This window comes from Gastrolobium bilobum, unplaced genomic scaffold (assembly GCF_033153095.1).
Source record: "Gastrolobium bilobum isolate Gb01-03AN ecotype WA unplaced genomic scaffold, APGP_CSIRO_Gbil_v1 utg1409, whole genome shotgun sequence".
Lineage (NCBI taxonomy): Eukaryota > Viridiplantae > Streptophyta > Magnoliopsida > Fabales > Fabaceae > Gastrolobium > Gastrolobium bilobum.
Genome location: NW_026898052.1, coordinates 399,537 through 415,372, shown reverse-complemented (window position 1 = coordinate 415,372; position 15,836 = coordinate 399,537). Strand labels below are relative to the sequence as shown.

General features: G+C 34.0%; 2 protein-coding genes across 2 annotated transcripts; one reads left to right on the top strand and one right to left on the bottom strand.

Moving 5' to 3' along the window:
- Nucleotides 1–2,865: 2,865 nt before the first annotated feature.
- Nucleotides 2,866–4,934, top strand: LOC133312469 (uncharacterized). Its single transcript, XM_061513669.1, has 3 exons — nucleotides 2,866–3,157; nucleotides 3,270–3,409; nucleotides 4,812–4,934. The coding sequence occupies exons 1-3, from the start codon at nucleotides 2,866–2,868 to the stop codon at nucleotides 4,932–4,934; spliced, it is 555 nt and encodes a 184-aa protein (XP_061369653.1).
- A 6,076-nt stretch (nucleotides 4,935–11,010) lies between these two features.
- On the bottom strand, nucleotides 11,011–14,270 carry LOC133312450 (LIM domain-containing protein WLIM1-like). Its single transcript, XM_061513644.1, has 5 exons — nucleotides 14,058–14,270; nucleotides 12,629–12,725; nucleotides 12,458–12,498; nucleotides 12,224–12,313; nucleotides 11,011–11,588 (listed from the first exon to the last, which is right to left on the bottom strand). The coding sequence occupies exons 1-5, from the start codon at nucleotides 14,193–14,195 to the stop codon at nucleotides 11,265–11,267; spliced, it is 690 nt and encodes a 229-aa protein (XP_061369628.1). The 5' UTR covers nucleotides 14,196–14,270; the 3' UTR covers nucleotides 11,011–11,264.
- Nucleotides 14,271–15,836: the final 1,566 nt, after the last annotated feature.

Below are 15,836 nucleotides of genomic sequence, written 5' to 3'. Positions count from 1 at the left end.
CTCAAGGTTCTGGTCTGCTACACTATAACCCTTCATGTATTAGTTTCCTAATTTCTGGTCTCCTCCTATGTTTCCAATCCGTCTACAAATTTAAAAAAAGAATAAAAATAAAATAAAAAACAAATGGTATCTTCTAACCATCTTTATTTCTTTCTCTTTTTCATTTCTCATATGAATCATATGACTATTTTGCATACTGGTATTTACTATTAGCTATAAATACGAACAGAATACAAACTAGAAAGCAATAAAAAAGCACAAAGAACTCTACTCTGCCTCTTCATCGCTTTGTTATGCATTGTTTGGCTACTAGAACACCAGTTGGAGGACCAGTCATCTCTATCTGGCATATGCTAGTCAGTTGACAGGATTGAGACAATATCCTTGCCTATTACTTAAGACTTTTAAAAATTAAATAAAATACTTTTTTTGTGTTGCCATTTAGTCCCTTTTTCTTAGAATATCCCCTTTTTTCAAAAAATCAAACGGAGTCTAAAGCACTGACATACCTGGTTTGCAAAATCAGCAACAGAGTGCACAACTTCAGCCAACATAACATGGCTAGAGGAAGCTAACCATACTCCAAATTTGAGAGAAAAAACAAGAAAGTTACACCACAATACAGTTCTGACAGCTCGCTGACTAGAGTAATGAACAATAAAAGGAAAAAAAAAAATCAGGTGCAGGCAAATGGGACAAGTTATGGAAGCATTATCCTCACACATAAAATAAATACAGTAACAACAAAGAGAAATGCTGGATAACAAGTATCTGTTTTAGGCTTAAAATGCAGAATAAAGTGACTTAAAAAAAGTAAATGAAGGTAACATAATTTCAAGAAATTGCATTCTGCCCGAACAATTAACATCGTCTATGATTTCTTATCTTATCATCACTATGAACAAGGATAACTAAAGAACATGATAGATTAGGGCACTGATGAACTAGAGTCAAATACCTGTCTTTGGTTGAGCACGGGCGTTGCAGCAAATGGTGGAGAGAGCAGTGAACGTCCAAGAACTGAGAGGGAAAATGATTCAGAGGAAGAATGACCAGCAACGAAGGAGAAGAACGCTCTCTGATTAGGGATTGAGGATGAAGAGCTCTGTGATTGACTAAAAGGGAACGAAGATGGAATAGTGGATGTTCTATTTAGAAAATAAAATTATTATTTTACTTGAAATCTGAATGCAAAACGACGTAGTTTCACTTAGCCGGAGAGAACATTATTTCAAGCAGCTTGAGAAATGTTTTCCCCTATATATATATATATATATATATATATATATATATATATATATATATATATATATATATATTAAATCAAAGTATTACTCTCTCTTTTTAATAAACTATAAGTATCATTTTGGAGAGACAATCATGTTCAAGCCGGAAACATCCACGTTATGGTGAAGCTAACTCTTCTAATAATTTTTTTTATATATTCACACAGACTTAAATCAAATATACTAACGGGTCAGTGGCATATACCCAGCCATATAACATGAGAACTTGGTGACGTAAACGACAAGGGACAGGCCTTATTAGGTAATTGGGTGATCACATGCATGGCATTGGCAATTACTTTGTAAACAGGAACATGTCTTTTAGCCAAGGACGGTAGACCCAATGGAATGTAACGTTTGAGGGCTGCACAATACATCACATCACCTCACCTCCTACAGTCCAATTCTTTTTTTTCTTTTTCTTTTTTAATTATTCATAAATTTATAGATTTTTTATAGATTAATTCGGAGTTCGTAGCGAATCCATAATTAATTAAATCTTTAAATTCCTCCTAGATAATACTGGAGAGAATTGAACACATGCCCTTACCCCACCTGCTCAGCTCTCATGCCCAGCTACTTGGTTAGAGTTGGTAAAACTGGCCAACCCGGCTCAACCCGACCCAACCTGCATCCAACCAAAAAAAATGAGCCGGGTTAGAGTTGACTCGAAAAATAAATGAGTTAGAAAACTCAACCCGAATCGGGTTAGGGTTGGCTCGCGAGTTGACTCGAAAAAAAAAAAATTTAAAATTCCATTGATGCTATAACTTCTAAATTTTCCCCCTAAATTATTAATAAATTTAATACAAAGACATTATACAGATAAACCATAGAAAATTCCTTTTGCATTTAGACTTTGACTGATTGGCAGTTGGCACCACATTCACGCTATCACACATACTATAAAAAAGGTCCTTAATGCACGGTTTTGGACTTATTAGCAGCTGCAGGGTATTTGCGTTTGGGTCTTTGGAATTGAGATTTTAGATTTTAGCTTTCCACTTTACCTTCATTAACTTTTATACTTTTATATTAAAAAAAAACATAACCCACAAGCCAACCCGTTTGACTCGATAGTTAGCTCGGTTATTTTCGAGCTGAAGCGAGTCGGGCTGACTCGAGTTACTAACTCATTTTTTCTAACTCAACAGGCTCATTTTAACAGAGTGAGTTGGGTACTTTCTGCGCAGCCTATACTTGGTTAGTCCAATTCTTCTTTAGTTTGTTTCTTCACATACCTCATCCATCCAATCCCTGCATGCCACGTTGGATTTACTTATTTTCTCCTGTCTCTTGGTCTAAATTGGCAAACCCTGTTTTCAGTTACATTTTCATCTGTTTGTTTTAACTGCTTCTTTCTACTCTCCACATATTTTTAATGTAAAAAATAATTCAGGTTGGTGAAAACTGTCATATCTTGGGATGTTAAACACTTAAACTCCTTATTAAGTAGTATATATTTAACTCTCCATGGTCCATAACATAGAGAATCTCGGGGATTTGCTATAAAGACTCTAGTTAGTGCTTCAACATTGCTGTTCCATTTGTCTCTACAAGAAAGAAGAAGAAGAAGAAGATGGGAAATTGCCAAGCCATTGATTCAGCAACACTAGTGATACAACACCCCAGTGGGAAAGTAGAGAGATTTTATTCGCCTGTGAGTGTAAGCAGAGTTATGAAAACGAACCCTGGTCATTTTGTTGCTCTCATAATCTCCACCACATTGTGTCCAACCAAGGACATTGAAAATTGCCCAAATAATAAGAATGACACAAACACCAACCCAGTTCGGCTAACTCGCATCAAGCTTCTCAAGTCCACTGATACACTCGTTCTTGGCCAAGTTTATAGACTCGTCACAACTCAAGGTTTGTTGCTACTACGTACAGTACACCCTTTCTGTATTCCTGTAATTTGCTCTTGACATTTTTATGCATCTTCTAAATTTGAGCCTTTTCTTGCTTCTTGGGTTAACTTTAGAGGCCATGAAGGGCCTGAGGGAAAAGAAAAAGATTAAGCAAAACGTGTCAGAGTCTGCTCAAAACCCAGTTTTGGTGAAGGAAAAACTCGGGTTGGAGAATGAAAATGCAGCAAGGAGGTCTGACCCAGAGGAAAACCAGGTAAATCTATGTTTTTTATTTATTTTTTATACTATTTTTACTTCCAAGTAATATGTTATTTCAGCCAGAGATTTGTTTGATCTTTTAGAACGGGAACAGCTAATTGAGTGGTGCTTGATGTGTTGTCTCTCTGTTTACGCCAAAGAACATTTCTTTAAGAAAAATCATTTTGATAAACAGTTAATTTTACTATTGGGTAATGTTTGGTTCGGGAGAAATTTTTTTTTACTAGGGAAATGGTTGGAAAGTGAGTTTGGTAGGAAAATGTAAAAAAAGTTATTTGGTTGACCCAAATATTACCAAGGAAATTTATTTAAATATGCAAAATCTATGTTCGGGAGAAACTTTGCACCTATTTTTTCACTTCCCCAGTTATCTCAAAATACCACATCTCAAGTGGTATTTTGTAACATCAAGTGGTATTCTGTAACAGTGAATTTCATCCAAAAATCAACACAAAAGTCATTTTTACATCTATCCTATTTGCCTGGTATTTTTTGAAAAAACCTGAACCAAACGTGATATTTTCCAATATCTACTTACACTTTCCCATCAATCCCAAAGTAAACCTTCAACCAAACACTATCTTGGGATTTTTTTTTAGTCTCCTCGGACTGTTCATCATTCGGACCAGTCCGGTTCGAGCACTATAAAATCTTATAGAGAGGGCAGCCATTTTTTTCATTTTCAAGGCTCAAATACAATATCACTAGTTAAGGGATACAAGTTCCTTTCTATTTGTGCCGACCAATGTTATTTGGTTACTGTTGGGGTATTTTAAAGGGTTGAGTTTGTAAATTGATTCAATTATTTCGGAACTTGCTAGTTGCTACTTGTTAATTTTCCTTTTCTTGAACCATTTCCTCTCCAGAATAGTGAGACAGAATATTACGGACCTTGAGGTCACCATCCCAAAAGCTAGTTCAAAGAGTGGGAGTGTCCAAAGTCTTTTAAACTCCACATTAGTTGTATAGGCAACTAATGTGGGACTTGTAACATTGTCACCCCCTTTAAGAGCCGACGTCCACGGCGGCTTTCACTCTATCTACATTGACCCGACGGTAGCCCTTTCCTCTCTTTGGGACGACTTTACTCACTTATCAGTATTCAGTGCCCAAAGGCACCTTAATCCAGCCTATAGGTAGCTTTTTCCGTGACTCCAACTCTCAATGAAAACACCAATTGTTACGGACCTTGAGGTCACCACCCCAAATATTAGCTCAAAGGGTGAGAGTATCTTGAGGTCACCTTAATGTGGGACTTGTAACACAGACATCTGCATCAAAGAATTTACATGAACAATAAAATAAGCGTTGCAGTTTATAGAGATCTATTGTATGCACTAATTTGTTATTGGTGCTGTTGTCATTCATATAGTTCTTACTTCTATTTATGTTATCAGGAAACCAAACCTGAAAGACCTCGACCAAGGACAACGGCATCAACTAATAGTGTTGCGAGTGCTACAGCTAAGACAAGATTTTGGCAACCCTCTTTACAAAGCATCTCAGAGGCTGCCAGCTGATTTGTGTTTTCAATCTTATACCCACATGTGGTGTGAGGGACAGAGGACCAACTGAGGAAAAAAAAAGAAAAAAAAAAAAGAACTCGATGATTGCTGAGTCATGTGGAAATTAAATATAGTATATTGAGCTTCATGGAAGGCCAGAAACAAATAAGATGATAAATTCTCCTCTGGGTTCATGTTCTTGGATAATTGTGTAAAGTTGACACATGCAATATCACTTAATGTAATTTAGCTATTACTCTAAAATCTACCTAATCCAAATTCGAGATAAGAATATCCTCTTCATTCATTTTATCCCGTCCCTATAACTATATTGAGCACACGAGGTAACATCATATGTTTAATTTTTTCAGTATCGTTTTTAGGAGGAGTTTAAAGCTTTAATTTCGTGACCCTCTCCGAATCGGATTAGTCGCGAAGCGATGAACCAATTGGAATATCTCCAAAAAAATATTGGGCACATGAGGATTAGTCCTAGCCACCGGTGAACCATCATCGTTAACGTCGCTGCTAATCAGTCACCTCTATCACACACTACTGCAAACAACACCTGTTGTTACCGTTTATGTTGCACCAACACAGGACACGAGATACGACGCGACACGACACTCCGACACGTTAATTCTAAAAAATATTACATTTCGACAGGTCAGGACACGTTTCGATATTATATAATATTTTTAATTTATGTAGTGTATATTATATTTAATATTCAATAATTTAACAAGAAAATTAGGCTAAACTTATAATACCCATCAATTTTACAAAGAAACATAAATATCTCAAATGTTTATATTAAACTCAATAAAATTGTAATCGTAATCTAACGAATCTAATAGTTGGAACTCAAAATGCAATGCAACGTAACCTTTGAACATTTTTTGAGTCTTTGCAACGGATATTAGAGTGTCGGGAAATGTCGAAGTGTCGGGAAGTGTCAGACACGACACGTCAAGATTTTTGAAGTGTAGGTGCTTCATAGGTTACCATATTACAATGAGCTACTGACCATCACCACTACCATCGATAAGCCCCCACACATACCACGAGTCATCCACCACTTTCACCAACCACCTTCGCCTGCCGCCACTAGACCAACCACCATCACCATTATTGCCATCAGTCGCCACCACCACTTCCATGCAACCCCAGCTTCAACCATTGCACCAACCACTACCCCTGGCCAGCTACCATTATTGCCTTCATCGTTGTTGGCCACCGCTACCACTACCAACCAGCCACCACCTTAGGCCACGACCACCCCCAACCAACATGCATCATGCACCAATCATCACCGTCATCATTAGCCATAGGCACCAGCTCCCACAACTGCCACCACCACCATTTTAATTGGCCACCCTACCCTGTCTACCACCACCGCACCAACCATGTCACTAACCACCGACTAGAGGTGGCAATATGGATTGAACCTGACTTATCAGCCCACCAAAACCGGTCAGGTTTGATTACACATCTCAACCCACCAACCCACCTCAACCTACTTTGCCTGATTGCGGGTCAAAACGGGTTCGAGACGGGTTGGGGTGGGTTGGCCCATTGGGTATTTTTTAGGTTGTATTTTATTTGTCACTACACTTTTGTGATATCTAATTTTTTTTTAATCTTAGTACAACCCTAGAAAAAATAAAGAAGAAAAACTTTATTTATGACAAAGACTATTCATATATGGAGGCAAAAATAAATACTAAAGAATGTCTGACTGAATATTAGAATATATTTAGGCTTGAGATTAGGAAAAAAACTAAGGGGAGTGTGAAATGAAAACAAATAATATTATAAAATTCATAAAATATAATTTTTATTAATTTTTAATTTATTTTTAAGCGGGTTAACTTGTCAACCCACATAAAACGGGGTAGGTTGAGCTTTTCAACCCACATTCAAGAAGCGAGGCGAGCCGACCCATTTTGCCACTTCTTCGACCCTAAAAATTAAAATCGAATAATATTAGTTTACCAAAATAACTAATAGGGTTCGCTTTTTCAGCAGTTACTGCAGACAAGTTATCTGCAGTAAGCCCAATACGACGTCGTTTTGAGAAAGAAATCATGGTGTTTTTGTAATTTTAATTTATTTCAGGGTAATAATAGTCTTTATATTTATAATTTTTTAAGATTTTAATACCAAAACGACGTCGTTTTGAAAATAAATGCAGATAACTTATCTGCATTAACTGCAGAAACATTTTTCCCTAACTAATATTACAAATGATAGTTAAAGTAAATAAAAAGGAAATAGGTTATACTTACTCTCTCTTTTTAACCACCTCTTACAACTAATTGGTTGGATCAAAATCAAGTCAATGGCTATCACTTGATGTTATTTTATAACCTTTGATCCAACGATAATAAGACTGGTTATAAGTGGTGGTAAGAAAAAAAAATGATAAGTATAACCTCCCCCAATGAAAAAAGTGTACATATTTAAATTTATTATTTGTGTAAAGTTTTTAATGTATTTTATATTTTAAATATAAATTTGATAATATTTAATAAAAAATATAAATTAATTATATTATTTGAATAAAATTATTCATTAAGATATACGGGCATAAATTAGTCACAATGATAAGTTATGTTGCACGTACACTGACATAGGATAGGAGACACGATACGACATGACACTCTGACACGTTAATTCTAAAAAATATTAGATTTCAACATGTTATGACACATTTTGATATTAAATAATATTTTTAATTTATTTAGTATATATTTTATTTAATATTCAATAACTTAAAAAAATAATAAACTAAACGTATAATACCATGTCACTAATTATTGCATGTTCCAATATATATTGTGATAAAAATTAAAAAAAATATATATGGAAAGAATTTCCTGAGGCACAAGGTTTACTTTTTGAAACACTTGCACTCGAAGTGGCTGGGTGGAATATATCACTTTAAACATCCATGACACCCTAGAGATATCTTTTCGTTGCATTAGAAGTAGAAAACTTTTTTTTGTAGCCCGAAAAAAAAAGTAGAACATTTTTTCTCATGGTCCATTTCATTATTTGTTCCTCGACTTTCTGTCTATATATAGCTGGTAAAGCAAAAGACTGCCTTTGTGCTGTCTTTTCGCTTTTTTTTATTTTCTGACTTGATCTGATGATATTGTTCCAAGTCATTATATAAAACTTTTTTAAGTGAAAATAGAGATGAGGAGGCTACTACATTACACTCCATAAGCTGAACCAGTGATACTAAGATGTTGGTGTAAATTTACAAAAATTTACAGTCGTTATAGAAATATTCTTATAAGAAGTGGTATATATGAACTAAAGTTCGGGAACAAGTGGAGTTATTATGTTTATATTCAATGCTCTATGTTTCAAGCTCTAAATTTCAACAATGTAACGAATTATAAAAGTGATAAATGTTAGATACCTCTTAAATGAATGAAAAATGGTATATGCATATATAGATGAGAAATGAGTTATAACTTTATATTCTTTATCTCATTGCTGTGAGTGAGGAAACACATCACAACGTGTATTGTGGTAAACTATGTAGGGAGTGAGAGATCCTCCGCTATGAAATCTATTATTCTCGCGAAAGATGGAAGAGTAATTGCTTAAGGGGCGATTAGGAGAGGAAAAATTTTTTTTACCAAGAAAATATAATTATTGTGAAAATGGTGAGAAAGTGATTTTTCTCAGAAAGTTAAAAAAAAAAGTTGTTTGGTAGTTCGAAATATTCCGAAAAAAATTTGGTATAAAATTGTTACAAGTTTGAGTTTGCTGGAGAAATCAAAATACCACCATCAAGGTGGTATTCCCAAGTGGACATTTTCCTTCGTTTTTATACTACAAAAATTTTGCCCTCAAAATTTTTTTCCTAGGCAAATTTTTCCTATTCGGTACCAAACATGATCATTTGTGAATCCCATCTACCGCTTTCTTAATATTCTAAAAAAAATTCACCTACCAAACACTACTTAATGAACCTCTAAAAGAGCCTACCTTTGGCATTGGCGTGTGAGGCTGGTCCAAAACATATACTCATATATTTCTTATCAGGCATAACTTTTAGGGAAATAGATGTATCATGTTGTAGGAAATTAGTTGTGTCATGCTATAGATACAACTAATGTGGACCCCACCACTTTTAAAATAAAAAGAAAAGAAAAGAAAAGAAAGTGACGGGGTCCACATTGGTTGTGTCTATAGCATGACACAACCAATTTTCTACAACATGATATATCTATTTCCCTAACTTTTAATAAGGAAAATCAAATTTAATCCAAACGTATTTAAGCTTTAAGCCACACAAATAAAACTTAAGAATAAGACAATTGCAACCGGCTCTCACCACTCGTGCACTTCCTACGCATGAAAGTTTGTTTCACTGCACGAGGAGACCCCAGATTGTATCAAACAATACATAGAATTCCTTCCATTCGGCGCACCAAGCTTTTGCTTTTTAACTTTTTTTCTCCATAAGTGCCTTTGTTAATGTTTAAAAAATCAATAACATCACGCAGTTCGTCCTTTCCTTCTTTCTTTTTTGTTTGTCAATATCCCTTCGTTTCCATTCTTTATGATGAACAATCATGGAAGATGCGCATAGATAATTGAGCCAAAAATACCTTTTCTCTATTCATATTAGATATGGGGAATTTAAACATTGTCTAAAATTAACTTTCATAGAGGTTTTCTTTTTATGAAAAATTACATACATTTTACCAATAAAGGTGAGCACAGTTGATTAAGGGTTTAATTCGTACCCATCAATAGCGTGGTGATGGATGTGGGTTCAAACCCCGTTGGCCAATTTGAAGATTTTGTTGCTGGGTGATATGTAATCTTTATCGAAAATTCTCAAAAGAGATTGGAGGTCTCTACTGACCCTAGTGAGATACTGGTATCTAATCTCACTTAAACTTTTATTTACTAAAAAACAATTTAGATACATTTCTAATAGGGATTGACAAATATTTTTCCCTTTCTAATATGATCCACGTATCCTTATTTTCAATTTGAGTGCAAGCTATAATAGGCCGTGCATATTTTAAAATTTCTCATAACTACCATTTTAATTTATGAATTTATATTATCTCTTTCACAACACAGTTCCGCAAGAAGATGATCTCTGACTCTCTTACTTTTTCTCATTCTCTCTCTCTCTCTCTCTCTCTTTTTTAGTTTCCATGGAGGTATTCTCACTCAACTTTCTCTAGCACTTTGTTCTCGAAGTATACCTCTAAGACTAGCTCTTCATTAAAATAGAGAGTGTATTGAATCATTTTCATCGAAGAAAAGATAAAACTAATCTCCTATCCGAAAATCATCATCTATGCCCACATATCCTTGGGGCACAGTTCACTTACCAACTGAGCCCAACCCTAGGATTTTTTTCTCATTCTCTTTATTGCATACTCTTTGTGTATTGGTAAGAATGAGAGTGAAATAATTAGAAAGCGGGTGTCTATGATTTTAAGAGCTAATTCATATTTCATATTTCATATTTCTACAAACAAAAAATATCCTTAGAAGCATGGAAGATCAATCATCACAAGGGAGCATAATTCATACTTCATAAACAAAAAATATCCTTAAGAGTTGACCGAGAATGTATGACTTTTTGCGAAGTTTCATGAGGCATTGCATTTAGGAAATAAAGTCAACTTGCATGCCATTCATTATGAAATCCTTTCTGCTGGCTGCATCAACTAATCAAGTAAATTTAAAAAAGCATGTATATATAACCCTATATCTCAGGCACAAGTCCTACAAGCGGGAGATAAGAGTTGTAGCGGACTAACTACCTCAAAAAAGTTATGTATATATTGTACATTCACATTTCACAGCAAGCATTAAATCAACTGACTACTAAGCGCTATCTTTTTCCTTTTTCTTTCTTTTAGTGTAAGTTGAGACTTCAACCAGTCCATGATAATTAAATGAACAGGGTTGATCCTATTTTTTCCTACCTGTCCATTAAACTCAAAATTATGAAGAAATACGTTCTACAGATACAAGTCTTGAAATTTGTAAAAGTGAAAACTAGAATTCAGCAGGACATTTACTGAGAGGACCAGATGTGATTATAGTAATGAAAAATACAAACATCATAAAGCTTCAAGCAGAATGCAGATGGGCCTGCCATATGATGAATTGGAAAAACAAGCCCAAATATCTACTAATTACTTCTCAATTCTCAACCTCAAAATTTGTCGCACAAAAACAATCACATATATGATAAACAAAGAGAAATGTGGATTTAAACAATGGCATCTTATGCCTGAAAAAGAGTCACCATCTAGACTTCTATTTCCACTTTAACTTGAAAGTTGCATGGTATTACTCAGTTGTTGTGTTCTCAGTCTCCCCTTCAACATTTTCTTGCTTGTCAAGTTGCCTGAAAGTTGTTGTGTTCTTAGTCTCCCCTTCAACATTTTCTTGCTTGTCAAGTTGACTGAAAGTTGTTGTGTTCTTAGTCTCCCCTTCAACATTTTCTTGCTTGTCAAGTTGACTGAAGTTACCTTTCTGCTTGAACAATTGAGTATGGTGGTGCCTACAATAAAGACGATGTTCGTGGGCCACATAATTTGATGGGCTAATTACACATCCTCCATGGGTGCACCTGAAACATGCCTTATGGTAAGATGCTCCATCAACAGCTACCTGAAAAAGAACAGTAGAGAGTGCCATCATGAATATAGGACACAGTATGATGTAAAACACTAGTATTGTTTCAAAAATTAACAACATCTCATAGTTTAAAAATAGCTCCCTCACTCCATGTCACTAGATTTTTATTTGATTGTTTATTTTAATTGTGTTAAATTTTGGCTCTTTTATTTCTTTATTCCTCACTTCACAAATAACTTTTAGCTCAGATTTCCTATGGTTCTAGCTATCATTTGCTTGATGGGCTCTCTGTATTGATTATCGCAGGTTTAATTTTTATTTTCATCTCTGCTTGAGCCAAATTTAAGTCTAAAGTTCTTACAGCTGCTAGACTTAGATCAAAAAGAGGAACACCATATTCCACTTCTTTGGGATACCAATCAAATGATTTTTGTGAGGGGAACTAAGTAAATATGTCTATGTTAATAATGTTGAGCAAAGAAGTAATAGACATCTTATGTCTTCACATGTATAGACGTCTAATTTTGATGAAAGCATGCAGAAAACATGAATTGATAGATTCTCGGACTCCTTGTTTTACTCTATATAATAATTTAGAAATAACAAGATTTCAACAGCAAAGATCATTTTCACTAGATATGAAAAAATTGGTAAAAATAGTTATATACCTTTTCAATTGGGTACACTGTTTTCTTGCAAGCAAGACATTTTTCCTGAGTTCCGGCAAACAAATTTGAAACCTTGCTATTGGTTTGGACCTGAAGAATTCCAGAGAGAGAGAGAGAGAGAATTTACTAAATGGGAATCAAACATAAAGGTATAAAAACCTTCATTTAAAAACACTAAATAAGAATCCTAAGGATGAGAAAGGATATTTTGCATATTAATAAGATTTGAAAAACCTGATCGGTAGATCTTTCACGTCTAGCAGTTCTTGGAATACCTACAAGTAGTAAAAATAAAATCTAAGAGGAAATAAGAGGAAACAAACTAGGAAACAGGCTGAACTGAAAAATATACTAGAACTTTAAAAGTGTTTATGTATTGGAAACAACTAAATGACAACAATTCACCTTCGAAACTTTTGTCCAAACTGCCAGTCATCTTAAAGAGTTGATCAAAATGAGGCTTACAGTATAAAACGCCCTCAAAGGAACAAAAATTACTCAACTGCAGGGATGCATGAGGAAAAGAGGATTAAAGATATATCCATCACATAATCTTTCTCTATTTCAAGCTTGAAGCTTCTAAAAGAAACAACCAGAAAGTTGACACAGAATCCCAAACTTTCATACAAATAGAAATTGGCTCCTATTTTGGGTGACTGGCTTACAGATTCTAATTTTCTTTTTGAAATCTAAAATTGATTGAATCGAAGGAACACTTTGGAAATGAAATAATGAATAACTGCAATTTAATGTGCACCCCAAACACAAATATCGCATTGAATAAGACATAGCAATTAGATTATTGACATGGTATGCTTTGCAGGTTCAACTTCAACCAAAATGTTGCAACACAATCCCAAACTTTCATCCAAACAGACATTGGTTTCTATTTCATGTGACTGGCTTACAGATTCTAATTAAAATAAATAAATATATAACGAATCAAATGGATACCATGGAAATGGATAGTTGTAATTTAATGTGCATCCTATTTTCAAATATCACTGAATAAGAGAGCAGTTAAATTAATGGTATGCTTTGCAGGTTCAAAGGTGATTCTTAAATTTCCGTAAGCAAAATAAACAAATAAATATAGCAAAGTGAGATTAGTTTCTTTTAGGTCACCACAGATGAAAGGACAACAGAATACCAAGTGTCCAAGTGTGATGTTGGATCATGCCAAAAGACGTTCAAATGCATGATCGATCATACAAGAGCAAGAGATTCTCTGGTTACAAAAAATATTTGGAACTGCAAATGACATATGCAGAAGAGTGTGAAGCATTCTTTGAAGAATAGAAGAAAAAACCAAAAAGGGGTGAATAGCAGCAAGATAACCTTAACTTCATTTAATTAAAATATCAAGCCTTGATTCCAACATTTAGGTCAATCAGGAACCTCAAACAATGCATCCTTACTTCCTCATTCTATGTCAATCTTGATTTTCCTCAACATCTAATAACTATCTCCCGTCCTCAATTTTATGATTAAACCACTCATTTTCTCTAACAATCCGGTTCAAATTATGCACAAAGCATTATATAATAATTACTGGAAACAGAACAAATTTTGTAGTAGGTATCCTCATCAAGTTTCCTTATGAAACACTAACCATCATGCAATGAAGCATACAAATCGTCATTAATCAAAAAAGAGAACCAAGTGAATCAACTAATTGTGGACACCAAACTGATAAAAACAAAAAAGATGTGGGTTTTCTGAATAAAGCGGGTGTGGGGATGAAAGCCAAACGCATCATACATATAAAGAAAACACTGAATTTAAGAACATGTTCTCTGGTGTTTTTTGAAGAAAAGAAAAGAAGTGAAGTCACCTTGAGGGTACCCTTGCAGTGGTGACATCTGAAGCAAGATTTATGATAGACCTTGTTATCAGCAGTGAGCTGATCCACCAAGTACACTGTCTTCTCGCATGCTTTACACTTTTGGGTAGTGCCTGCAAATGATGCCATCTCAAATTGAAGAATCCAAAATCTCACTTGGATAAGTATTCAATAAGTAGAGAAGAAGAAGAAGAAGAATCCTTCTCTTGCTACCAGGTTTTTCTTTTTTATTTTTATTTTTCAAAAAGAATTGTGTGCCAAATTCAAAAAAAAACAGCTCAGACTCAGACAAAGTCAGAGGAACAGATACAAATTGCTGATCATGGGTCCTACCAAATTTTCAAACTTAATAATAGTAGAGACAAAAATATAAATAAAGAATAAAAATAAATCATATAATCACAATAATGGCAGAGTTTTTGTGACTTGGAACTTCCAGGTGACGGTTTTGGGCTGCGTAAAATGACAATGTTACCATCTAAGACATTGACCGCAGGTATCTCACATTCAGTGGGCTGGTACTAGTCACATGATTATCCGTAGATTCGAACATATCGCGATGTTTACGAAACTTGTCTTGTTTTCACCAACCTTTTCAGTTTTCAGGAGTGCGTGTCCCTGCAGTATGTATTGATCGTTACTCGATTATCTGAAATATCAAGAGGTAATAATAATAAAGGTTGCTCAATTCTGTTCTCGTAAGATACGGAATCGTATTCTGAAATTAAAAAAAAAAAAAAAATTCAAGATCCGGAAGTAGATCTTGATAGAAGTAAATGTTGCTACAAATTTTCTGATCTGCAGCCACATAAAAATTAATAATAATAATAACAATAGAATAAGGGGTAAATAGTTTTTTTTTAAATATTACTCTAAATTGTTTGAAATTAAGTGAAATTGTTATTATTTCAATTCAATCAAATGAAAATTAATTTTCATTCACTTTTTAAAATCAAACCATTTTTTCAGTTAGAAGTTAAAATCGAACCATTTCAATTAAGAATCTGGACATATATAATGACTAGTGAAATTCAATCTCTACATATATTTAATTATCCCCCCAGTCTATGTAGCATCGATATTGATACGGGACATGTGACACGATATGACATAACACTCCGACACGTTAATTCAAAAAAATGTTAGATTTTGACACGTTAGGACACGTTTTGATATTAAATAATATTTTTAAATTATATAGTGTATATTATATTTAATATTCAATAATTTAACAAAAAAATAAAACTAAACTTATAATATTCATCAATTTTGCAAAGAAATATAATATATCCCGAATATTTATATTAAACTCAATAAAAAAGTAATCGAAATTCAATAAATCTAATAGTTGAAACTAAAAACTCAACGCAACGCAACCTTTGAACCTTTTTTTGAATTTCTATAACACTTGTTAAAGTGTCGAGGAGTGTCGGAGTGTCGGAAAGTGCCGGACACGATACGTCAGAATTTTTGAAGTGTCGGTGCTTCATAACTCTCAGTTCTCACCTCCTCTCCCGAGTCATAGGTCACGATAAATTATTATTAATGGGTTATTTTATACCTATCATAATAAATGAGTCTAATATCATATCTAAACTAAAAATCATAAAATATATATTGAGTTTATGAGTTCTCTCATATATAAATTTTAGTTAGCTTATTATTAACTTATATGAAAGTTTATGAGTTCTTTCATATATAAATTTCACTTATTCTCTATTACATTTAAATTTCACTTATTCTCTATTACATTTGAATATCTTAATATCC